General features: G+C 31.1%; 1 protein-coding gene across 3 annotated transcripts; it reads left to right on the forward strand.

The window, feature by feature from the left end:
• The first annotated feature begins 8,726 nt into the window (after nucleotides 1–8,726).
• On the forward strand, nucleotides 8,727–20,259 carry LOC108457905 (phenylacetaldehyde synthase-like). 3 transcript variants are annotated; one of them, XM_017757114.2, is made up of 13 exons: nucleotides 8,727–9,007; nucleotides 9,136–9,256; nucleotides 9,501–9,573; nucleotides 9,766–9,996; nucleotides 10,176–10,339; nucleotides 10,535–10,675; nucleotides 10,955–11,014; nucleotides 11,577–11,741; nucleotides 17,180–17,236; nucleotides 18,076–18,140; nucleotides 18,429–18,552; nucleotides 19,499–19,636; nucleotides 19,804–20,259. In XM_017757114.2, coding segments are annotated over exons 1-13 (1,467 nt in total). In that variant the 5' UTR covers nucleotides 8,727–9,005; the 3' UTR covers nucleotides 19,930–20,259. The 3 variants fall into 3 exon arrangements, with proteins under 3 accessions (XP_017612603.1, XP_017612611.1, XP_052886284.1); XM_017757122.2 differs by having other exon boundaries at nucleotides 19,814–20,259; XM_053030324.1 differs by lacking the exons at nucleotides 18,076–18,140; nucleotides 18,429–18,552; nucleotides 19,499–19,636; nucleotides 19,804–20,259 and adding an exon at nucleotides 17,355–18,028.
• The last annotated feature ends 7,419 nt before the right edge of the window (nucleotides 20,260–27,678 follow it).

The following is a 27,678-nucleotide window of genomic DNA, read 5'->3' on the forward strand; positions in this document are numbered from 1 at the left end:
GTTAATTACTAGTAGGCCCTAATTAAATTAAGGTTTAATTGAAATAAAGCTTGATTAATTAATTGAAGGACCACTTGAGCAATTGGACCACTAATATTTGACTATACGATAGTGGAGGCTATTTGTAAGCCATTAAATTTTATAAGTAAGCTTAATGTTAATTAATTAATGATTAATTAAACTAATTAGTTAAAATCAAATGTTATCATCTTTTATTTTGCTTTCTTTTTCAACCGGAACTACCAAGAAACCTAGTAAGCAGATTTCTTTTATCAACTTAAGCATTTGGTCTTCTAATTTGGTAAGTATACAAGTTCGTTTCTTGTAATTTTTATGTTTTTGAGGTCTCGGGAGCTTGATTTAGCTAACCCGTGAACCAATTTGCAACACTGTTAAAGTTTTTAAAAGTTTCCATTGATGAATATTTGATGAAATTGGTACTTAATTGTTACATTTTAAGCTTAGAAGTTACAAAGGACTAGTTTGAAAAGCATAATTGCTAGTTTTTGAACATAAGGACTAAAGTGCATAAATTTTGACATTGATGAAAGATTTCTATAATTATTGATAATAGAGGGTTATAGAAGGATGTAATTGAGATCAGTTTCATAATCGAGGCTAAATTGAATAAAATATAAAATTTTAGGAGCATTCAAAAGATGAAATTGAACCAACTCATGCATGATAGAGAATATTATAAAATGATTGGTATTGATAAATTGAACTGAATTATTTTTTTAGATTGAGAATTGAACCGAATCAAGGATAATTGGGAAAAATATAAAATTATCGATTAGCCCTTATGATTCAACTTGTTTGTTGATTTTTTCAGGTAAGTTCATATGGTATAATTGTGTTTTTAATTTCTTTTGTATTGGAAGTATAAATATATTGAAATTTGGAATGTTTACGATTTAGCACAAAAGGTGAGAATTAGACTATATTGTAAAGAAATAAATATGAACTTCATAAATGTCTTGTACACATGGATACAGAATGATTACCGATGATTATAAAGCTCCATCATTTGTTGCGGACTCGAAGATACATGTGACACAAGTTTAGATTAAACAAGTAACCTGATGTCGTTTTAAAGGTTTAGCCCTGACGAGTAACCTGATATGTTTGTGTCCAACTTTGGCCAAACTATTTGATGTGTCTACATTAAGTTTTAGCCCGGACAGGTAACCTGACACAATTATATGTTCAGTTCAAATGAGCAACTAATGTATTGATATAAATTTTTAGCCCAAACGGGTAACTTGACATGATTATATGGTCAGCTCAGATGAGCAATTGATGTATTGACATAAAGGTTTAGCCCAAACAAGTAACTTGACATGATTATATGTTCAGCTCAGACAAGCAATTAATATGTCTGAGATACTTAGGACACAAATTTAGCTCGTACGAATAACCTGATGTCGTTTTAAAGGTTTAGTCCGGATGGGTAACCTGACGTTTGTATATATATACATTTAGCTTGGATAACTAGTGTAACAAGATATTTGTGTGTGGTACGAATTTGATATTTAAAATGGTTAAATGTTAAATTGATTATCCATATAATACTGAAAAGTTAATATTGGTGAATTGATTTGATGCATGTTTGAATTACTATTTGATGTGATTATATGATAAATTCACCTTATTGCTATGTGTGAATATGTTTAGGCAAACTTTACAAAGCTAAGTTATTTAATATGTTTAATTACAAAATGAGGTAAGTTTATATTAAATGCCTATGGAGCTACTAAACATTTGAAATGTTTACCTAGTTGTTTTCCCTTTTTTTATAGATTGTCGGTTTGCCGAACGTATGGATAAGATCGCCTTGAATTTCACACTATCCAACATTCGACTTGGTAGTCTTTTGATCATTTTTTACTCAATTATGTAGCATGTACATAGGTTTCATTGAGTTAATCTAAAATGATAGTTTTGGTTTGAACTTTAGTTAATGTTTGATCTTGTGAAAATTAATGCCAAATTTTGTATATGTAAGTTTAGTAATATGTTGTTGTGAGATTGTGCTTATAATTGCTTACTTGAACATGAAATGGTATGAAAAATGATGATATGAAATGGTTTAAAAGCATAATTGTATAAGTGAAGTTTAAATAGGTTGGATTAATATGTTTTGGTGCCAATTTGTGGCATATTGGATTGGTTGAATTGAATTGGTTACAATGCATTGTTTGGAATCTGTTTTATGCAGGTTAGAGGTGGAAAAATGTACCAAAGGTGCAAATGGTTGAATTGGCTTGAAATATGTACCAAAAGGTCTATTTGTGCCAAAAACAGAGTCCACGTCATGACGTTAAACAATAGTCGTCGTGATAAGCTCTGGGTTTTGGGCCATGGTGTGATGAGGAACCCCGTTGTCACAATGAGGCCCAATTCAGTATGTCACATTGTAATGAGGAAATCCCTCATGTCACAATGTTGACCTGAAATTTTGTAAATGTTACAATTTGATCCTTATTTGATTTCGGGTTAATTCTAGAGTATATGTAAGCTCATATAAGACCTGAGAAAGGTTGTGTATGTTAAATATGAACTGAAATAACTTGAATTGTATGATTTATGTTTAATTAAATGTTAATTATTCGTAGTTTCTCTGACAACGACTGTAGCATTCTGCAAATCGGACCTAGCGATCAAGTCGAGCGAGGAGTGTTACTGTTTCAAACTTGTGGGGGCTTGCTTCGATGCCTTCCAATTGTTATTGGTATTATGTTACATTTGTCAACGTTTATAGTAAACATACATTGTTGTAATTATTGAAAACCAATCTGATGTAATAAATTATTTTGTTAAAATTTTGAAACTTGTTGATACACAATTTTGTTATAAGGTTAAAGCATTTCAAATTATTTGGGGTGATCAGTATCAATGTTTTAGAAATGTTCTACTTGTTAATGACATTCAACAATGACTTTCTTATCCTTTTACTTCTGATAAAAATGGCATTACTGAAAGAAAGCATTGCCATGTCATTGAAATTAGGCTTACTGTAATAAGTCGTTTTTAGTGGTGTCGAAAATAGTAGTTTTGGGACCATAATTTTGACTAGTGTGTTAATGTTTTATTAATTATTTATTATTTATAGGGTTACTACAAGGTTGTATTAAAATTTAAGAAAATTTGACGTTTAAATAGTTAATTAAGTAAAAAGACTAAATTGTAAAAGCTGCAAAAGTTAGTTTCTATAATTTAAAGGTGTTAATTTAATAAATAGACAAGAGTGGATAGCCTTATTGGGTAATTATACCTTTGGTATTTTGGTGGACGATTTTGTATAAAATATTAAAGAATTTAAAGGTTTTAATAAAGGTTATTTTGGTAAATTGAAAATTAAACATAAAATTAGTAAACCAAAATATCATCATCTTCCTTATTTCACCATCTTATGATCGGAAATCACTATAGCTAAAGGCTTGAAAATTGGCCAAACTCATATTTCATGCATGATATATAATTTTTTGCCTACTTTTATTTATTTTTATGTTTTTGAGATTGTTTTAGCTTAATCTAGCTAACCCGGGGGTTAATTCATAAAACTGTTAAACATTTTAGATTATGCCATTGATGAGTTTCAGGTGTTTATGATTTTTTTATGGTAGATTACTAAGCTTGGTTGAGAAATATGACTATTTTGTAAAGTAGTTTTAGTAATTTTAATGTTTAGGGATTAAAATGTTAAAAGAGTAAAAATTCTTGGAATTATTGTGAAAATATGATAAATGTAGACTGAATAGGGACTATATAGAAATCGTCTAGCTTCTATTTTACTTAAATGTTGATAATTTGTAAGTTTCAGGTTTAGGGACTAAATTGCATAAAGAGTAAAATGTTGGGGGTAATTTTTTAATTTTATATTGAAAAGGGTTATAAGCTTAAATTTAATTATTTGATATGTTTTAATTGAATGGAAAATTATTATTTAGATAAAGAAACAAATCAACTAGACTTGAATCACGAAAAAGCTAAAGTAATGAAATACTCGTCAGTCTTGTTTCTGCAATTGTTTTTGTCTAGGTAAGTTCGTAATTTGGTTAAATTAATTACTTGTTGTTTTGGTCATTTAATATCTATTTATGCATGTGGGGGTCGAGTTCATTGGCTTGAAAAACAAATAAAACCATAGTTAAAAGACATTGTGACACTATACTGAAAATGAATAAAACCATAGTTGAAAGAAACTTTGGCACTATACCAGAAATGAATACTACCATAGTTGAAAGACACTATGACACTATACTGAAAATGAATAAGATCATAGTTGAAAGACACCATGACACTATACTGGAAATGAATAAGACTATAATTGAAAGATATTATGCAACATGACGAAAATGAAAAAGACCATAGTTGAAAGACACTATGGCATCATGTCGGAAATTAATAAGACCATGGTTGAAAGACGCTATGGTATCCTTGAAAAAATGTTTATCAAATAATATTTATCGGATGACAAATGTGTCATATAATATGAACATGAAATAGATGTTTTGAATTTCATAGGTTACCGATGAATGTTAAATGATATGGTGTGATTACAAGTTTTAAATGTATATGAACTCATTAAATTGTGATATTTGTGGTGTGCAGAGGAATTTAATGAATTCACGAGCTACTGAATGAATTTTATTCATGAATTGTTAGTTAAATTCTATTTGGTAAGTTTACATTTATGATTTATACGAGCTTACTAAGTACTAGTTACTTTTATTAGTTGTTTTCATTTTCTCTATATTATTGGAAATTTCGATCAGTTGGAATCAAGTCAGAGCATAAATACTATTCGCCCTTCATTTTGGTAAAAGTTTTGGTCACTTTTGAGTTGGTTATAAATGGCATGTACTAGGAGCTTTTGGGTCTTTTTGCTATACTGATGTTTAAATTTGGTTAAGCATACTTATATATATCTTTGTTTTGGTTTGTATATGTCCTTTTTATAAGTGTCTTTAGTTGTGTGGTTATTGCTTCTTAAAAGTGGTTGAAATATGGTAAATCTCATGTGAATGGAATGGATGTAATGGCATGTTTGATATGTGTACAAAGTAAGATTTGTGACCTTTGAATGTGATTTTTGTTTGGTATATAAAATGTGGTGCCAGTGAGGGTACATTGGTTAGGCACTTAAGTTGAATGTTTTGGTATGTTTTAAGCTTGTTTGAATCTGTTTTGAAGGCATGTTAATGGTTGATTTCAATTTGACTTGGCACCTAAGAAATTGGTATGGTTTTGCGTTGCTTTGGAAGCTATTTTAGGTGCACATGGTCGTGTGTCACACACGGTCGTGTAGACTGTTAAATTTTGGTGTAGGTTTGATCCACACGATCACAGGTTGTTACACAGCCTCGAGACTCGGTCGTGTGAACCTATTTTGAATTGCAGATGGGCGGGCATACAGTTGGTGACACGACCATGTGACCCTATTCTTGAATTGTACACGGTTTGGCCACATGGCCATATCCCTGAGCCACATAGCTATGTGACCCATATTTTCAAGTTTTTCTACATTTTTTTGTTTTGTTTCAAATAAGTCCCTGATTGTTCCCGAATTTATTTTTAGGCTTTGTAAGCTCGATATAAGGCCCGTAATCATATATATACTATGAATATTGAATATTTAGTATTTAATTTAATAATTGAATGGTTTTATGTTGTCATTTGATTCGATATGTGTCGTAATATTTTGTAACCCTAATCTGATGACAAAGACGGTTTAGGGGAGTTACACTTGCCCTCTTAGCTCAAACCTCCATGCCATTTAAATATTTAGTTATGATTTTGTAACAACAACTCATCTGATTAATCAACTTCCCACACTAGCTCTTAGTAGTAAAACTCCTAGAGAGTTTTTGTTTAAAGATGCACCTAGTTACTCTCATCTTAAAGTGTTTGGGTGTTGTTGTTTTTCTTATTTACAACTTGTTAATAGTCATAAACTTGAATTTCATTCCAAACATTATATTTTCTTGGGTTATAGTCCAATTCATAAAGGATATCAATGCTTGGATGATATCGGTAAAGTGTTTATTTCTCGTCACGTGATCTTTGATGAGTCTAAGTTCTTATTTCTTTACACCTTTCTGATTGTCCACCTATTGTTCCACATGTTTCTTTGCCTATTTTTAATTCCCTACTACCTTTGATGATCAGGCTCTTCCTACTGATTTTTTTAGTTCTAGTGTCCAATCCTCTTGTGCTAGTTAGTCAACTAGTATGTCTGCTTCACCTTTTGATAGTTATTGTTGAATCTAGTGCCCCAAATGTAGTATATATGTTTGTAAACTTGTAAATTTTTTGAACAAATTGGTTAATAAAATAATTCATGAATTATATTAATACCCTTTGTATATTGTCCTTATGTGGTTTTTGCATATAAAGAAAAATAGAAGCAAATATTAGCTTAATGGTTGTCTAATGTTTAACTAATACTAAGTGGGATTTTGTGGTTGGATCGTAATCTGGAAAGATAATTTATATTAGTAGATTCATCTTTGAATCCCAAGTTTATTCTCTTATAAGCATTTTAATATGTATTTTTATTTAATGTTGTTTAAAGTTTTTATTTTTAATTAATGTTTATAATTAAAAATATTTTTTGTTTTTAATAAATAAATTTTTATTTATAAAATCAAATAATAAATACGGAATTATTTTTAAAAAATCAACTAATTACTGTTGATATATTTTTCTTAATATATAATATTTATATGTCAAATATTTATTTTCTCCACCTATATTGTGATTATGATTATTTCTAATATTATAAAATCAAATAATTATTTCAAATACACATTTAAAAATATATAATACTAAAATTTACTACACTCATGATATGAATTGAAAAATAAATATTACACATATAAAAATTATATTTACTAAAAATAATGATATTTGCAATAATTATTTGATTTTATAAATAAAAGAGTTATTAATTAAAAAATTGAAAACAATATATTTATTAATTATAAACATTAATTAAAAATAAAATAACTTGAAACAAAATGAAATAAAAAGTACATATTAAAATGCTTATAGGAGGAATTGAACTTGAGACTCAAAATGAAATTACAATTATCTAACCATCTAACCAAAATAGTTAATATATTAAAATATTAATTAAAAATTAAAAAAAACTTAAACAACATGAAATAAAAAATATATATGTAAGTAGGAGAGGAGTCGAACCTAAGACTCAAGGCAAAAGCACTAACATTTAACCATCTAACTAAAAGAACTAAATTGTTAATTTTAGTAAAACGTGCATTGTAAGATGCATTTTCATTTTCTCTCTCCAAAATAATCTATTCTCGTAAATATAAAACGGTCTAAAATCTTAATTATTAAAAAATGGCATATATATATATATAAATTACTCAATAATAGACCTTAAAAAATATAAGCTTAAAAATACTAGAAGTTTTAATAAAATAGTAATAAAATAAACTTAAAATCTTTGTCTTGTGCATCAATTTGAGTTCTCGTGTCAAATCTTTTGTATAATCTACATATATGCTCATTTATCGACACAATAGACAATAATTGTAACTACATAGAAAATGATCAATTAAGGGTAAAATTAAGTAAAATTCATGTTCTAAATTAATTAAAATTTATAATAAAAATATGTCAATTTACCGCATTATCACACGCCATTTTTGTCCTAAATAAATTCTATTTTAATTTTCTCCTTTAGTTTCTTTTTTCCCTCCCTTGTTTTTTTCTTCTCTCCTTTCTATTTTCAACATGTGTTTGGCTCAAGAGTTTCCAGCCATAGTTCCTTGATGCTAGCACAAATGCAACGAATAGTCAGTGCAAAGGGTTCAATCCCATGTCCAATATGACCAAAATGTTGGACTATGGTTGCATTTGCGTTAGCACCAAGAAACTATAGCCGGAAACTCTCATGCCAAACATTTGTTGGAGAAGAAAGAAAAGAGAGAAAAAGAAAGAAATGGGAGGGAAAACACCTTAAAAAATGAAAAATATAGAATTTATTTAAAACAAAAATGACATGTCATGTTTTAATTGATTGGGAAAAATTGTTAACTTTTTTAGTTATTTAGGTGATGGTTTATAATTTAGTACCACTTGTGAGCAAAATTATTATTTTTAAAATAATAAAAATTTATATAGTTTAAATATTGTTTTGTGGTTTAAGCAAAAAAAAAAAAAAGCATAATGATTTTTTTACGCTCTAACTTCATAAGGTCATTTAATCTTTCATTTAATTTTCACTTCTTTTAGCCATTGACTTACAATTTTTTTGTTAAATCACTACAAAATAGATAATTAACTTTGCTGACATGGTGAGGATTACTATGTAGATGACACATAAGTATTTAATTAATTTTTAAAATTTTAAAATATTAAAATGTTTTTAGAATTTTAATAATTTTAATTTTAAACATAGTTTTATAATTTTTTTGAATTTTAAAATTTTAAAAATTAATTAAATCTTGAAGTGTCATCCATGCGACAATCCACGTGTATGCGATGTCAACAAAGTTTAAAAAAAAAGTTAACTTTTTCATTCATTTTGGGGGTAATTTAATAAAAAAATATAAGTTTAAAGGCTAAAAAGGACAAAAAATTAAATAAAGGACTAAAATGACTTCTTTTGTAAAGTTGGAGGGTCAAAAAAGTCATTATGCCAAAAGACAACTGCAGATATAATTTTGTTGAGCCAAGAACCGCCATTTGAGTCCAATAACCCAATTAGGCCGGCCTTTAACGGCAGCCCTCTTGTCCTTGACTACGGTTGGCATTGGATTTTGCATCGGCCACGTTCGATAACCAACGTCCACTGGATGGCACAACCTTATTTTTATGCATTTTGTAATACTCCACTCACCTGCTTAGCTCCTTTCGTTAGTTACATACATACAATTACGCCGGTCGGGTTAGCAAAAAAGAAATTGTCATTTAGACTCCCGTGACCCTTCAACACCCATTTTTCAGTTCTTTGCTCTTCAAGTAACGAACCAATGTAAGTCTCCCAATTCTCTCAGATTATCATTTTCATGGCACCAGCTTTGTTTTTCTTTTTTCCCTTTAATGTTTTTTATGTTCTTTTTGTTGGGTTTTGGTTATCTTTGCATTTGAATGAACTGGCAGGGAGAACAGGTTGAAGCCAATGGATGCTGAGCAGCTGAGAGAGTATGGTCACAAGATGGTTGATTTCATTGCTGATTATTACAAAACCATTGAGAATTTCCCTGTTCTCAGCCAAGTTGAGGTCTCTATAAATATATCTATCTCTAATAATTTTTTTTCCCTTTTTTCTTGCTTTATAGTTTCCGAAAGAGTTGTATGGAAATATAATTTAAGTGTAAATGTATGTCAAAGCCCCAAAGGTCAGATTTTTGCTCTCTAAAACTGGGTTCAGATGCTTGTCTTATTTACATGGACTAATGTGATTTGATGGTATTGAATTGATTTTTCTTAGTTGGCCTTGTTTATTTGTGGTCATTTATATGCAGCCTGGATACCTTCGTAACTTGTTACCGGATTCTGCTCCTAATCAACCAGACTCTTTTCAGCATGTTCTTGATGGTGAAATTGCTCAATTGATTCTTGAATTTATTCGATTACATAATAAACACTATAAAATGTGTAGAAGAATAGAGTAATGACAAAATGTATTGAGTCTTTGGGTGCATCACCATGTGATTTGGGATGTATTCTCCTATATAATTGCTCTAGTTATTTGTGAATTTTCATGAATAAATATTCTTCTGATTGCAGACATTCAAGCAAAGATATTGCCAGGGGTTACTCATTGGCAGAGCCCAAATTATTTTGCATACTATCCTTCCAATAGCAGCGTTGCTGGATTTGTGGGAGAAATGCTGAGTGCTGGTCTCAATATTGTTGGTTTCAGTTGGATTACATCTCCTGCTGCTACAGAGCTTGAAATAATTGTTTTGGATTGGCTTGCTAAGATGCTTAAGCTACCTGAAGACTTCCTTTCAGCAGGTAAGGACTTCAGATTCTTTAAAAAAAAAACACTGATATAGAATGCAATGGTGGGTCCAGGGGATTTTCATTGAATTATTTCTAGCATCACAATGTTTCAGTCTTTTTCTTGCTTAATAAGAATGAAAGAGTAACATATCTCTAAAGTTTATGGACTGAGGTTGGTAATTGTGTTGCAGGACAAGGTGGTGGAGTGATACAGGGCACAGCAAGTGAAGCTGTTCTTGTTGTACTATTGGCTGCTCGTGACAAGGTTTTGAGGAGGGTTGGAAAAGATGCACTTGAAAAGCTTGTAGTTTATGCTTCCGATCAGATGCATTCTTCTTTGCAAAAAGCTTGTCAGGTATCCTTGTAAATTAGGGTTCATATCTAGTTTTATTTTTTTATTCTTTTTTGTGAGATTAATGAAATGAAGATAATGTTCAAATCATGTATGACTACTTGATCTATGTATATTACTTTATCCACTGCAGTAAAAGATCACGTTGCTATTATCTGTTTGTGTTAATCGATTTACATATTTATTATGCAATGGCAGATAGCAGGAATCCATCCTGAGAATTGCAGGCTTCTAAAGGCAACCTCTTCTACTAACTATGCACTTTCACCAGAGTTTCTGAGTGAAACAATTTCACAAGACCTGACCATTGGGTTGATTCCATTCTTTTTATGTGCCACTGTAAGAAGCAAAAATTTATTGATGTTAGTTTCTTTCAATCTTTTTCTCTATCATGTGTACTTTTTCCTTTTCACTTCCCCAAAATAACAATTAATGGGTACATTATTAGATGCTTACTTTGTCGGGTATTTTCCCTTGCTTTGTTGAGCATAGAAACCTATTAGAATATGAGTCCTATTTGTAAAGCTTATGCTCATTTACTTATCATTTTGATTGATACCTTTTTTATCATGAATACAGTTCAAAAATTTGATCTGTGAATGGTATTTAAATTTGCAGGTTGGCACTACTTCATCAACTGCCGTTGATCCTTTGCTGTCTCTAGGAAAGATTGCTAAGGTAATTTAGCTAATGCAATAGTCTAGAAATATGAGGAGGAAATATGCTCTGGAGTCTAGACCAATATAAAATTTCTGTGTTTGACTGGTTGATGAATAAGTACCTTCATATATACTGTTTAACTTTTAGGCATAAATTCTGTCAATAGTTGATAAGATGGAGATATCAAGCCAACTCTGTTACTGAAACATAGAGCACAAGCATTTAAAATTAACTAAAATGATTAAAATTTAATTTTAGGTCATTTACAAGGATTGTATAACCTCCTCACCCTCCTTTTTACAAGACCTATGTTATCTGGAATTAGGGTAAGTGTCGGATATAGTATGTGTTGGCATTGGTATGCTCACTATTTCCAAGTTTTTTCATGTATTTGGAGGATCATATCCTATACCCATATCCAAATATTTGTGGAACATAGTACTTCAAGAAAAATGAAGAGTCCGACTAACATAGCACAAGGCTATCTCCATGAAGTTTGTATTGTATGATGCATGTTATTATCCGGTACATTTGAGGGCAATACAATTTAACTATACTTGTATGCTTTGCCTCTGGACAGAGTAATGGAATGTGGTTCCATGTCGATGCTGCATATGCTGGAAGCGCTTGTGTATGCCCGGAATTCCGTCATTACATTGATGGTGTTGAAGAGGCTGACTCTTTCAACATGAATGCACATAAGTGGTTTCTGACTAATTTTGATTGTTCTGCACTATGGGTAAAGGTATGCCATCTCTATTTGTTTGCATATAGCAACAACAATAAAATTTCTCTTCATTACTCTATGCACTCTGCCCGGAAATTGATGGAGGATCTGATTTATGTACATTATCATTTGATAGTTTCTTTTAAGTTTAACAAAGATAAATTACTGCAAACTTTGCGCTCAATTCTATGTAACTACTGACATGAATCTGTTGTATGCATGGTATATATATTCGGCCCAGGCTTTCTTGCTTCAGTTTGCAACTACTGAACTTGCCTGATGTGCATGGCTTGTGAGTTGGGAGTTGTTAGACTAATTTGCGATTTACCTAGTATATTATCCTGGTTTGGGATTGTCAGATTTCAGAATATTTAAGTATATCAAATATGATTCTAAAAATATTCTATCCCTAACTTTAAGGTGTCACAAGATCCTACAATTATTCATTTCTAGCGTAAAGTTACCCTAGTTAGGCTAACTATGTGTATAAATATGTATGTAATCTCTTGTGGAAAATATAATAGAAAATATCCTGTTTTTCACATGGTATCGAGCTGTTATTTAGCCCCATTTCGGATTTTTAGCGGTTTCTTTAGCCTTTTTTTCGACTCCCAACAGGTCCTCAAGTCTATAGAACTTGTTCGAGACACAACATGATGAAACTGTCAAGACCAAGAATCGGAGGGCTCGAAATTTCGTAAACAACTCAAATCCAATGAGTGAGTTTTAGAATATCCAAGTAGCCTACAAAGCTAAATGGAAAAATTATCTGAAATGGTCCCAATGGTTCGTACCTTCTTGAAAGGAAGAGGAAAGCGAGTCACTTACTCGGGCCGGACCTAAAAAGGGGACCCTAAGTGTGATGCTTGGGATGAACAAGACTCTATGGTAATGTCTTGGTTATGGAACTTTATGATGCCGTAAATCGTTGATACATGCATGTTTCTTAGCACATCCAAAGAAATATGGGAAGTCGTGAAGCGGGCGTATTCTAAAGTTCGAGATCTTGCTCAAATCTATGAAATCAAGACTAAGATTTCATCCACCAAGCAAGGAAGTCGATCAATCACGGAGTATTCCAATCATTGCAAAGTTTATGGCAAGAGATGGATCATTACCAGTGCATTCGGATGAAGTGCAGTGAAGATGCAAGACACTCTGAAAGGTTTGTTGAAAAGGATCGAATTTATGATTTTCTTCTTTGGATGAATGTTGAGTTTTATGCGAAGAGTTCAAATACTTGGAAAAGAGGAACTACCATCACTAAATGAAATAATTGCAATTGTTCATGCCGAGGAAGGAAGAAGAGGAGTTATGGTGGAGAACAATCAAGTGGATAGTTCAGCCTTGGTTACTAATGCTGTAAATGAGAGGAGATTTGGCTGGAGCGACCAACTAGTGAAGATAATAGACAGATAGAACGTATAAAGTCTTTTAACAAGGATTCCGTATGGTGCACCCTCTTGCAAAAAGGCTCGTCACACTAAAGACAGATCTCTGGAAACTCCATGGGAAGCCACAGGACAACAAACAAAAATTTTTCGAAAAAGGTGGACAATCAAAGGGACAAGGACGAGCAAATACAACTAGACAACTAGATAAAAAAACAATTCTCGTGAATTACCTATTGAATTCAATAAAGAAGAAATTGAGAAGTTAAAAATTTCTTTGGGATCATTGGAAAAACTTCTTCAACAGTACTTGTAGTTTGGCCTTTTCGGTATATCCTCTCCTCAAAGTTCTAAAGTCTCAAATCTGAGATACCAAAAGTTCTTGGGTCATTGACTCAGAGCTACAGACCACATGACCCACTCCTCACAAAAATTTGTTTCATATATACCTTGTTCTAGTAGTAGAAAAATAACAAGATGGTGATGGTTCTGTGATCACATTGGCCGTTCAAGGTGATATTGTTATAAACAAAAACGTTACTCTTAAAAATGTCCTTCATGTTCCAAAATTATTTACCAATCTTTTATCCATTAAAAAAATTACCAAAGACTCTAAGCGTAAAGTGGTTTCCTATCACAATCGGTGTCTTTTTAGGAGCGAATTCGAGGAGGATGATTGGACATGCTAAGGAAATAAATGGCCTATACTATCTTGAAGAATCCAATGAAGAAGTTAGTGTTCAATTCCTCACATTTATCTCTCATATCCAAGTCTATTAAAACCAATAAAGACCAAATTTGGCTCTATCACCTTCGCCTTGGTCACCCATCGTTTAGAGTCTTTAAAATTATGTTTCCTTCACTATTCAAAGGATTAACTGTTGAAAAATTTCATTGTGATATCTATGAACTTGCAAAACATAAACGTACCTCTTTTCCAGTAAGCAATAAAAGAACATCCACTCCTTTTACTCTTGTTCATAGTGATGTTTGGGGGCCATCCACTATTTCAAATATTTCTAGAGCTCGGTTGTTTGTATCCTTTATTGATGATTGTATTCGTGTGTCTTGGATTTTTCTTTTAAAACAAAAATCTGATGTTAGGTCTGTCTTTCCAATTTTTTACAACATGATCAAAACACAATTTGGGGCCGAAATAAAAAGGTTTAGGTCAGACAATGCCAAGGATTATTTCAATCAATTCCTCTCAACATATTTTCAAGAAAGAGGCATTATACATGACTCATCTTGTGTTAGTACACCCCAACAAAATGGTGTAGCCGAAAGAAAGAATGGTCACATTTTAGCCATTACAAGAGCCCTATTGTTCCAAAAAAGCGTCCCTAAACAATACTGGGGGAGGTGTTCTAACTGCTACTCATTTGTTAAATTGATTGCCTACAAAGGTCCTTGAATCTCAAAGTCCTATGCAAGTTCTAGCCAAATTTTTCCCGATTTCAATACCTCCAGTAATCTTACTCCCAAAGTATTTGGTCAGGTCGCTTTGTCCATGTTCATTCTCAAAATAGAGGGAAATTTGATCCACGGGCTGTCAAGTGTGTCTTTCTTGGATATTCTTCCACTCAAAAGGGTACAAGTGCTATCATCCACCACAAAAAATTTTTTTGTAACGGTGATGTTACTTTTTTTGAACAAGAAAATTTCTTCACTCGTCCTTGTTTTCGGGGAGATCTTATTCACGAAGATAAGGACAAAGAATTCTTTCTTCTTGACATTCCAGCTCTTGTCCAAGAACCAAACACTCTCATTCCAGCTCTAAAACTCCCATTCCGGCTCTTGTCCAGCAATCAAACACTCTCACTCGGACCTTGCTCGCTACCCAACCGCCCAAATTGAAACAATGACCCTATACAACCTGAAACCGAGCCTAGTACACCCAAATCACCAAGAGGAATTCAGGACACTACTCGTCACATTCTTGGTTTACTCAAGGAAGAAGGCACCAAATGCAAGTTCAATCATCTTTTTCTCCAATACGACGAGGTAACTGTTGAACCTACTTTGAATTCTAATACTACTGATTTAGATGATTTTCCTATTGCTATTAGAAAGGGACTAGAGCTTGTACAAAACATCCCTTGCACCTATTCATGTCTTACAAAAACTTGTCCCATAACCACAAAGCCTTTCTTACTAGCCTAAATTCTATTTCCATTCCTAAAAGCGTATTCGAGGCATTAGAAGATGAGAATTGGAGAAATGCCATGAAGGTTGAAATGGAAGCTCTTGAAAAAATAAGACATGGGACTTAGTGAAATTACCGGAAGGAAAGAAACCGTGGGATGTCATTTGGGTGTACACAGTGAAATATAAGTCGATGGTTCTTTGGAGAGGTACAAAGCAAGGTTGGTTGCTAAAGGGTACACTCAAATGTATGGGATAGACTATCTTGAGACATTTGTCCTGTTGCAAAGATGAACACTATAAGAGTGTTGTTGTCACTAGCTGCCAACCGAGGCTGGAAATTACAGCAATTTGACATCAAAATGCCTTTTACACGGTGACCTTGAGGAGGAAGTCTATATAGATGTTCCTCCGTGATTCGGTCCAAATATAGGATGAGCGGTTTGCAGACTAAAAAGGCTTTATATGGACTAAAACAGTCCCGAGGGCTTGGTTTGGAAGATTTACCAAAGTGATGCTCAAGTTGGGATATAAACAGAGTCAAGGAGATCATACTGCTCAGAAACATTCATCTTCGGGGAGTGACTGCTTTATTAGTCTATGTTGATGATATTATTGTGACCTGGATATGATCTAGAAGGAATGGAGAAGTTAAAAAATGCCTAGTAAAAGAATTCAAGTCAAAGAGCTAGGTAAATTAAAATATTTCCTTGGTATTGAAGTGGCACACTCTCGGGAAGGAATATTCATATCTCAAAAAAATACATAGTTGATTTGTTGATGAAACAGGCAAGTTGGGCTGTAAACCAGCAGAGACACCCATAGAGGTGAACCACAGACTGGAGATGTATTAGAAGATACAACAGTTGATAGAAGGTCATATCAAAAACTTGTGGGAAGCTTGTTTACTTGTCCCATACCGCACCAGATATTGCCTATGCAGAGGTGTTGTAAGTCGGTTTATGCACAATCCTAAGGAATCACATGTTAGTGCTGTATATCGATTCTACAAGACTTAAAAGGCACGCCAGCAAAGGAATCTTATTTAAAAAGGAGAAAATTTAACCCTTGAAGCCTATACCGATGCAGATTATGCAGGATCTATGGTTGATAGAAGATCGACCTCTGGTTACTGCACTTTCCTAGGAGGCAACCTTGTGACTTGGAGGAGTTAAAAACAAAACGTTGTGGCTAGATCTAGTGCAGAAGCTGAATTTAGGGCAATGGCTCTTGGAGTTTGTGAGTTGTTATGGCTAAAGATTATATTGGAAGACTTGAAGATCAAGTGGGAAGGTCCAATGAAGTTGTATTGCGATAATAAGTTTGCTATCAATATCGCACATAATCCAGTTCAACATGATCGAACGAAGCACGTTGAGGTGGACAGACATTTCATAAAGGAAAAACTGGACAGTGGCTTAATTTGCACTCCATTTGTGTCCACTGATGAACATCTAGCAGATATACTTACCAAAGGATTGTCTGGGAAGTTGTTTCAGAAATTAGTAAGCAAGCTGAGAATGGATGATATCCACTTCCCAACTTGAGGGGGAGTGTTAGATTTTAGAATATTTAAGTATATCAAATATGATTCTAAAAATATTCTATCCCTAACTTTAAGGCTGTACAGTATCCCTACAATTATTCTGTTTCCTAGCGTAAAGTTACCTTAGTTAGGCTAACTATGTGTATAAATATGTATGTAATCTCTTGTGGAAAATATAATAGAAAATATCCTGTTTTTCACAGGGATAATTGGGGTGCAGCATTGACCAACAAAGTAACATATAGGAGTATATACGTATGAACTAGCAAAACTGTCTCATCAACATGGCATAATAATTCTAAATTTCGTAAACGTGTTTCAGCAAATGCCCTTCATGTTAAATGCTCATATTTCGTTGTTGCTTATTGTGACAGGATAGAAGTGCTTTGGTTCAGGCCCTCTCTACAAATCCAGAGTATCTGAAGAATAAGGTTTAGTTTTCTTCTGTGTTGATGGAAATTTTGATTTTGCCCAAATCTCAAAAGTTTTTAGTTACTATTCTGTAAATTGGTTGTGCATGTTTGATGTATAAGACACATTTTGTTTCAGAAAATGGCCGACTCCAAACCAGCCAAGACCTGGTTTCTTATGTACAGTCGTAAACTTGCCAAGTTAGTGGTAGCTTGTCAGCTGGAGAAATGATCTGTACTATATAACCTTCCACTGAAGATATAAATGGATTGATGGACTCTGAAAACTTAAAAAAAATCAATTAGTATCAATCCTTTGATGGACATCAAGCTTATCAGTTCACATGATTTAGACACAGTCCGTATTGATTGTAAATCCATGAATCATATTTTATTAGCTTATTCAAGAATCACTAGTACTGATCTTGAGAATATCAAAGTCTTTTAGTTTGTAACGAGAAAACAATAAATGGGAAAAAAAATCATAGCTGTAGGTTAAAATGTGTTCCCAGGAAGGAGAGCAATGGTGAGTAAGTAGTAACAGTTTTCCGTAATGTCTAAAAGAAAGTCTAGTCGGTTGACGACCATCTTAGACCTTGACATTTATAGATAAAACATTCCTCAAACAACTGGTGGCTTAGCCTTTCTATGTAGTGCGTATGTGAATCTTTTACAAATTGATCTTCATTCCTTGCTGCTGCTATATTATAATATCAAGAACTTTAGTCATATTGAATTGGTGGTTTTGCCTCTTATTATTTGAGCAATGAATCAAACCTGAATAAATTAGGCAACTATTCTATTGCAATATCTATAATAAGTGTGTTTCCTTTTGTGCTTCACAATGCTACCAATTTTAGGCCTCTCAAGCAAACATGGTTGTAGATTACAAGGATTGGCAAGTTCCTCTTGGACGTCGGTTTAGGTATGCTTTTTGACATTATGCATTGAAGATATGAACATATTTCCATTTAAGATGAGCATATGTGCATATCGATGCAAAATTAGTTACTTGAAGGAAAGAGTTTTGTACACAATTGTAATTTTGTTCTTCCTGATGAATGTAAGACATATTCTCTGCGAGTTCTGTACCATATTTTGCTAACAAATTATGTATTTCTTTTTCTCAATAAAAACTATTAAATTAACGGAATAACTTTATTTATATAATCAACAAGAAATTTCCCCCAACTAATCCATTGCTTGCCTCCAGATCACTGAAACTATGGATGGTATTACGACTGTATGGCTTGGAAAACCTGCAATGCTATATAAGAAATCATATCAAGTTGGCCAAACATTTTGAGAACCTGATTGCTCAAGACCCAAGATTTGAGGTTGGTGTGCTCTTTATGAAGTTGGTTGATTGGCCATACAAGCTCTTTGGTTTTTGTTTCTGCCTTTCTTCTATAAAACTAAGACTCACTTAAAATTCTTGAGTTTTCTATTTTCTATTATATAATTGATGTAGATCTTAACAACCCCTTGAGGATACATACATGAATATAGTCATTGCGACTGGAAATGATAGGCTAATGAGCAAAGTTTAAATCAAATGATCAAACAGTTGATGTTTTATGCTATAGATGGACCATTTTAAAATATCTGGCATTTGCATGCCTGAAAGTAGTCACCATGACTGGAAACAGTATATATGCTAATGGGCAAATCTTAAATGGAATGGTCAAACCGTTCATTTTTTATATTCTAGATGAATCATGCAACACCATTTTTTTATCTTAAACCAGAGTGTCAAAGCATGTGCTTTGTAGCATGGCTCTATCCCCTATGAGCACCATCTGATGTTTTAAAGAAAGATCTTCATAATATTAATAATGAGCAGATACTGAAAATAAAATCACCCTAAAGCATTGGACAACTGGATGTACAGATGGCTCTGTTAACAATTGTTGATGCTTGCAAATTATTGCCTCTTCATTGGACACGAAGCTCATGAATATTATAATTAGGCTGACAATGTGAGACTGACAAAATGCTTCCCAATGCTTTCTGGAAATTGGACTGCCAATCTGATCTGATAATCCTGTATATAATGCTGAAATTGGAAACTAGTTTTAAGTTGATTTTGGCATGATATCTTGGTGTCCTTTTTTCTCTTTTTTGCATGTTTAATACAAGCTAACAGACAGAAGATAGCTTGGTCCTTCAGCGTAGGGAGTTTATGTCATTGATTTTTCATTTTCCATGCAAAAGTTGGTTAATAAAAATGAAACAAAAATGCAACGTTAGTGATGGATCACATGCTTTAATTCATTTGCGCAGGTTGTCACCCCCAGGATATTTTCATTAGTTTGTTTCCGCCTTCTGCCGGTTCGCAACGATGAATCTCATGGTAACAAATTGAACCATCAACTTTTAGATGCTGTAAACTCCACAGGGAGTGCCTTCATATCTCACACGGTAAGCTTGCCCATCTACAGTATATATATATATATATATATTCAAATCTGCAATATACATCTTTCTCGAGAAATATTAAAGGAATAATGAAAAAAAGGGGAAATGGATTTATGTCTTTGTTTAACGTGGAAGGCATACTATCTATCAATCAGTTATGATGACTGCAGGTTTTATCAGGTAAATACATACTAAGATTTGCAGTAGGCGCCCCATTGACTGAAGAGAAGCACGTGAATGCAGCATGGAAAGTTTTGCAAGACAAGGCCACTTCCTTACTAGCAGAATCCTTGTGATAAAAATTTTCTTGTGTTTAATGCATTGATGATCATCTTAAAAGGCCGTTATTGCAATCCTGTCATAATATATATTTTTCCTGAAATTGTTGGCTTTTTTTCTTTGTATTAATTATCAGTGACACCCCTTTGAATATTACATCACCGAGATGCATTTGTGATTATCCAATTGTCAGTCCGAGTCAAAACCCAGAATATGTAGCCGTGAAGGCTGAGTTTTTTTGTGGTTTGGGTGGGTGTTGGGTCAACCTCAACCATGGACTTCTAGCTCAGCATTCCATAAAGAAAGAAAAAGGGTTCTTCAATTGAATCCCCTTATTTGAAAATAAACACTACAACCTACTGTCTTCTTTTTGCACCACTCCACAATAGAAGCATGGGGAATTTTCTCTCTGCATATTTCATATCATGTTCATAAAGCATGTTTTCAATCATGTCGTGTCATGCTTATTAGACACGTTATGTTCGTATCCTGGGGGTGTTTTTCTATAATTTGTCAAATTATTTTTAATTTTTTAAGTATACAGATGGTTATTTGTTGCATGCTTCCAATCAATCCCTAGCTTTCTTTTTCTTCATGTTTACATCTGATTCCCAGTTTTATTTTTCCCTAATTGATACTTGTTATTGTAAACGACTATAGAATAGTTGAGAAAATAAACAGTATATGTATGAAAGGGTAGTATGAGAATACTTTGATTCTTAAGCATTATGATTCTGAGGAAAGAAATTATTGCAAATTATGCGAATGAGAAATTATGATATCTAAGTCAAAGCAAATGACAAAACAGAGTGGCCCAGAGATGCTGTTTGTGAATATGTATGAGTTTGGGGAAGTTATGTACTCACAAGCCTAGAAAGTGATATGTTGGCCATGCATGCCAATGGAAACCAAAAAAAAAAAAACCTATGCCTTTATTGGATTTGCAAATTTCTTTTACAAGTTCCATCAACATTTTGGAGTGTTTACATGTATTATATCATTTATTTTATTATGTTGATGTTATTGAGTCATTAATTTAATTATTAAAATTACAAAAATATATTTTTATAGATAAAATAAGTTAATACTATTTGAGAGTATGTTAGTTTTTCATTTTAACAAAAACTAATAAAATATAGAGATTTAAATTTGCATCAATTGAAATAGTAAATCTCTAAATTTATCACTTAACAAAAATGTCATTTTAATGTGCTTTATACATTTCAATTTTAACATGCACAATTTATTACCTCTCATTAGTTGTATATATATACGATTTATTAAACCTTCAACCGGTCATCAACTTGGTTAGTAAAATTACGTAAATACCATTTCTATAGTTAAACTATTTGAGAGTATATTAATATTTTATTTTAAAATAACCAATAAAAATATACATATGGTCATGCCAATTAAATTAGTAAAACTTTAAATTTACCAATCAAACAAAACTTCATTTTAATGTATTTTATACATTTCTATTTTCATATGCACAATTTATAATAATGTTGTTAATTGAGTTGGTATTACAAGTCAACTCAATGCTAACTCATAATTGATGAGAAAACTATGATAAATAATCGTAATGTATTTACTATTGTTTATCCGATATATTTATGTGTTTAAATTTCACACATATTACATACGTGTTGTTATTATTATTAATTTCATACCTTATGTTTAATTATTTATTGAACACACACTTATATTGATGTGATAAAATTTTTAATTCATATAAAAGGCTTGCCCAAGTAAATATTTCAATTACATTTGTATTTTTTAAGAATTTTGGGATTATATTTTTTGATATAAAGTTTGGGTAAGGAAGAGAAGAAAAGGATATTGGTGCAAAGAAGTAATTAATGGACCTAGGTTACGTACATTTTTCATGGTTGGATTCTCATTGTAAAGGTGCCTTATTGGAAAGGTGTTATTTAAGACCAATTTTATGTAATTGGAGAGTGTATTTTGATATTATCTTACTAACACTATTACATACGTTGCTTAATTTGATTATATATTAGAAGGTTAAAATTTAAAATTATACATCAATTTTGATTTAATCATATACATTTAAATAAATAAATATATTAGTTTATTTTATATTTGATAAATATAATTATTTATGTATGTAATATGTAAACATAAAATGATATTATATCAATAATTGTGTTAATAATTTATAAGAATTGGATCAAATTAAAATTTCATGGATAAAATTGCACAAAATCAAAGTTCATGTATACATTTGCACATTAAACCATAGTTCATGTATAGTTTTGATATCTATCCTTATATTAAAACTTTTTGTAAGAAAAAACAATAAATTTTAATAATTTAGTACAAATTAACTAATCAAAATAAATTTAGAGGAGAATTTATAAATGAGTTATACACAATGAGACTGAGGCTTGGACTTTGACCTTCAAAATTTCAATACCAACTTTGGCTAACATGATCAAAGTGTCAGTGGTGAATTTTAAGAATACATGAGAATATATACCTTTCTTTGCATATATCAATTCTATTAGTCTATTTGTACAAAAATTATAAGTTGATGTGATTTATAATTCTTTATTTTTATAACAATAATTTATATTTAAATTATTTAAGATAATTTTAATAATAAAATTTTAATTTATTAGTAAATTGGCCCATAAATTACATCATGATTTTCAAATTAGTATGTAAAGTATTTTTCGTTAGAAATGATATTTAAACTATTAATTTTGTCTCATTTTATAAAAAAAATGTATGTTTAATAATAATGTGCCATTATTACATTTTTATTGGCTGGTATTATTTTTAAATAAATTGAGACAATTAATAATCAGTATAATGTTTAATACTAAACCATTTAAATCAATATGAGAATTTGGATATAGTTTAATGGTAAATGTAAGTAACTATGAATTTTTTAAAATTTATTTTAAGCTCATAACATATTTTATAACAATGAAGTTGGTTAACATTTCTAATATATATTATACAATGCTTGAAAAATGAAAGTAATATTTTTTAGTGTAATTAAGGTATCTCATCATGTCCGTTTTATGATCTATGAAAACTAATCATTTTAAGATTTATTATTATTATTTTCATCGAAAAAGGAAATTAAAATATGAGCCAAATTTTTTATTTGTTATATAAAAATATTCAATGTCCCTGCTATCTTAAATTTGTAATTTTTGATAATTATAGCCTAATTCAATGAATATGATCAACTGTAATGGCCTAAATTCAAAGTTATCGGAACAGTGGTTTCGTAACCACAAATCTGATTTAAAGAGAAATTTATTTCAATATTTTTGCATGAAAATTGATATGATAGGAAAATCGTATGAAAATATTTATGAAATGTTAGTAATGTGGCATTAAAATTTCGTTGGGAAATTTTAATGTTTGGGTAGTCAATTAAATGAAAAGGACTAGATTGTAATAGGTGTAAAAGTTGCTAGAATGATTAAATAGCTTAAGAGTCTAATGAGAAAGAATTTAAAAGACAATTAGACCCAAAATTTATTTGAGCTGGACGGCAAGGGCATGAAATCAGCAGGAAAATTGATAAACTAAGGGCAAAATTGGAATATTGCAAAATTAACTAAATAAAGCTAGGACTAAATAGGAAATATCTAGATTTCTCTTCATTTCTCTTCAATTCCAGCAGCTAAAAACGCCATAGGAGAGTTCTCTAAGCTGGTATTTCATGATTTTTGCACCAAATCTAGAAGATTCAAATACGAAGCTAGATCGAGGAAAGGAAAAAGTTTAGGATTAGTAGATTTTTGTACACGAACAAGTATCAAGGTAAGTTCGTGTAACTTGAATTATATTCTTAAATGCTTGAGATTGTATGTGATTGATGTGAATATGATTTGAATGTTCATTGTATGAAAATTAATGAAACATTGATATATTTGATAAAATGGGAAGAAATCCCGGTTGAATGAAAGGAAAATTCAATGGATCTCGAAAAGGAATTGACGGTAAAAAGGATCTAGCAGGACGGGTGATCCTATCTTGATATAGCCCTCCGAAGAATATGTGTAAAATGGATTTAGCCGGACGGTAATCCGAATTAGGTCTGAATTTAGCTTTGACTGGTAATTGGATCCAAGCTCATTAGAGTAATTGTCGTTGCGAGGATTTAGCCTGGATTGGTAATCCCGACAATACTCTATGAGTTTATATTGCGAGGATTTAGCTCGGTGGTAATCCCTTTGCAAGGTTGAGGTTCACGAGAGTGTGCTCTCTGAAATGGAAATGTGCGCACATGAATATGAATTGATGGACTCGGAATTGTACACTAAAAGTGTACCTCTGAAAAATCCATCAAAATTCTGATAAATTCAACGGGATAAATATGGAAAAATAACAAGGAAATGGAAATTATGATATTGATGAGCTCATCAATCATGGTATATATTATTGGTACATGGAAATTATTGTACTAACTTGAATGTTGAGTTTGTGCATGTTAGGGTAATAATGCATTGAATGGGTATATGAATGTTTATTGTATTGTATTGAAAATATTAGGTAAGTATAATTCTTGTTACATGAGCTTACTAAGCACAAAGTGCTTACTCTGTTTAATTTTCCCCTGTTTTGTAGTGTTAAGAGCTCGGAGGTCGGATTTGGTCGAAGACACATCACACTATCAACCTCAAGATTTCGATAGATGAAGAAACTTTATTTTGGAAATCAATGGCATGTATAAGATAATAAAGTAAATGTTAACGTGAAATGAATGTAAAGACCATTAGTATGGTTAACAAACCTGGTTTTGGGTACGTGATGATGTTATTTTATAAATATGCATGAATTTATCTTGAAAATATGTTGAATTGGATTGGTTGATGTGGATTGTTTTTGGTTTAAAATTTCAGGAAATGTTAGATATCTATAAAGGCGTTATATTGAGTTAAAAAAAAATTAATTCGTAAACTCTGGTAATATTTCGTACCCTAGTCCGGCAATGAATACGGGTAGGGGTATTACATCAACATTCTTTTATAATTAAATTTAACTAAAAAAGACTTTTTAAAGTCATCATCGTATGTTAATCTAAATATAAAACAATATTTTAAAATTTTGAAGTAGATAGTAGAGGTGCTCATGGGCCAGGTTACCCCGCCCGGCCTGCAAGCCCTCCTAAATTGTAGGAGGGTTTGAGCAAAAATATAGGCACGAAAAATGGGCTTGAACAAAAAAATAAGACCCGTTTTAAAAATGAGCAGGGCCTCGGGTAAGGTATTTTTAGCCCGGGCACGGCTCAAATTCACTAAAGGACAAAAAAATCTGTATTTTTTTTATTTTTGAATGTTATTTTCTTGTTGTTTTCTCCTATTTTGCTACCATTTTACTATTATGTTGCTACTATTTTGTTGTTATTGTTTGGATATTGTATAAAACTTATTTTATTATTAATTTTGTTATTATTTTAAAGGCATTTGTTAAATTTTTATTATTTTAGAGGCATTTGCTTGTTAAGTTGCATCTATCTTAGTGTTATTTAAGTCTATATATTTTTAAAATTTATTTTCAATTTGTTGGGAAGTATTTATTTTAATGTTTTTAGCATTTTTGATGTATTATATATATTTAAAATAATATAAAATATGAAAAATTAATACTGGCTGATTGGGTTGGGTCCGATTTTAATATTTTTATCCGGATTGGGCTTGGGTAAAATTTTAAGTCCATTTTGAGTCCGCCCGCCTAAGCCCAATAATAAGCATGATTTTTAGTTGAGCTGGACCGGTAATAGATAGTAATTTTATTTATTAATGTTTGAAAAATAAATCCACCCTTACAAACTTGTTGTATGAATTGACATAAATTCATTAAATTGAAAGGACATAATTAAGAATTATAATTTAACTATGATGGATATTAGTAAGGTTCATAATATCAACTGCAAGAATTGAAATAACTAAAAGTTTACCTACAAGTGTTAAATTATTAAGATATTAAATTTTACTTTTTAACATAAAAATAAGAGGATAATACGTTTTAATATACTCAAACTCATTTTCTTTTACATTAACAATAATACTATGCCATTTGAGTGAATGAAATATTGATTTTCTTAATTGCAGTAATAAAAGATTGATTATAAACATAGACATCACCTCAAATGGCATAGAAAATTTGTTGTCCCAAAGCAAATCCATTGAGAAATACAAAAAATAAAATTGATATATCATGTTAATCCATTCACTCAAGCAGTACAGATTTTGATGATTGGATGAAGCAATTAGAGAATTGAACTACAAAAACATGCCTTCCTTAATCACTGCTCAACTATAGACCATTATTTCATTACTTCATATATTAGCAAAGCTCACAGCAGCATATGTGAAAAATAAAACAACATGCATTGCCATTGCAATTCATACCAATCTTCTTCTTTTTTTTTTCCTTAAATATAAAAATAAGATGATATAAATATATAACAAATTAAATTAAAATTAAATTATATATCAAACCACCGAAATCCAACAACATGCACGTGAACCAACAACCTAACCCAGTTTCTTGTTTCTTGTTTCTTGTTTCTTGTTATGAGGACAATATTAAGGCAATTTTATGGAACTCAATTTTCAAATATAATAAACACCACCAGTACTATCTCCTTGCCAAATAATTACCATGTTTTTACCCACAGCAACACATTTTTCCTTTTTTAATTTTTTTTTGTTAAACTAAAGTATGTTAATTTTGTGTCAATTTTTTTTTGGTAAAATTGGACAAAAATGTCTTTTTTATTTGAATATTAGGGAAGTAGATTTTTTTTTTCAAATTTAGAAGAATAGGTGAATTTTAGATACAGGTAACAAAAGTAAGTCTTATTGGATACGTTTTTATTTATGCGGCAAGGACAGGGAAAAGCAAGCCCCATAGGATGCTCTCCCTCCTTGCCACATAAGAAACCACATTCTTAAAAAAAAAAAAATTACTAATTTTTAAAAATAAAAATTTGCGTTGGAATAAAAATTGTAAAAATAAAAATATTTAATAATTTTCTGAAAATATGAGAGTTTGGGGATAAAATTTACAATCTATCTCGTCTTTTTCATGACATAATTTTATTTTTAAAAATGAAACTAATGAGAGAATAGGAAGTTGGGCAGAAAAAATAATATAGAAAAGTAATTCCTTACAACACTAATTAAAAACGTCCATTCTAAAATAATTTAGCTAAATAATGAAAAACATTTAATTTAATCTCTTTATGTAAATATTAATATTAAATTATATGACACGGAGAATAAAAATTATATATATAACCAACACCCATAATTAAACCCAACCCAAGGAATCTTAGATTTTCTAACTTCACCATTCATTCATTTTAAGTAGTTTCAGCTATTATATATTAAAAACATAAATACCATTATAATAAAATTTATTTAAAATGATAATTTTTTTAAATTGAGTTAGTATTGATTAACTCGTGACCCCAATTTAATTCAAATAATGGGAATTTATAAAACCTCTTTAGATTTGATAAAAGATCTACTTACTTTCTCTGAATTAAAACATACTTGTTTAGAGTATGATAAAAATTTACTAATCGTTTAAGGCCTATTTATTAAATCAATTTTAAATAAAATCACAATTTTATCTTTTATTAATTATTATTCAATTTATTTTTGTTATATTTAATCCTTATATCCAATTTTCAATTAAAATAATTAAAATTTTATTAGCATAAATTAATTTAGTTTTGTATTTTTAAAATATAATTTTCATTAGAATGT

The sequence above is a fragment of the Gossypium arboreum genome, chromosome 7 (genome assembly GCF_025698485.1).
Source record: "Gossypium arboreum isolate Shixiya-1 chromosome 7, ASM2569848v2, whole genome shotgun sequence".
NCBI lineage: Eukaryota > Viridiplantae > Streptophyta > Magnoliopsida > Malvales > Malvaceae > Gossypium > Gossypium arboreum.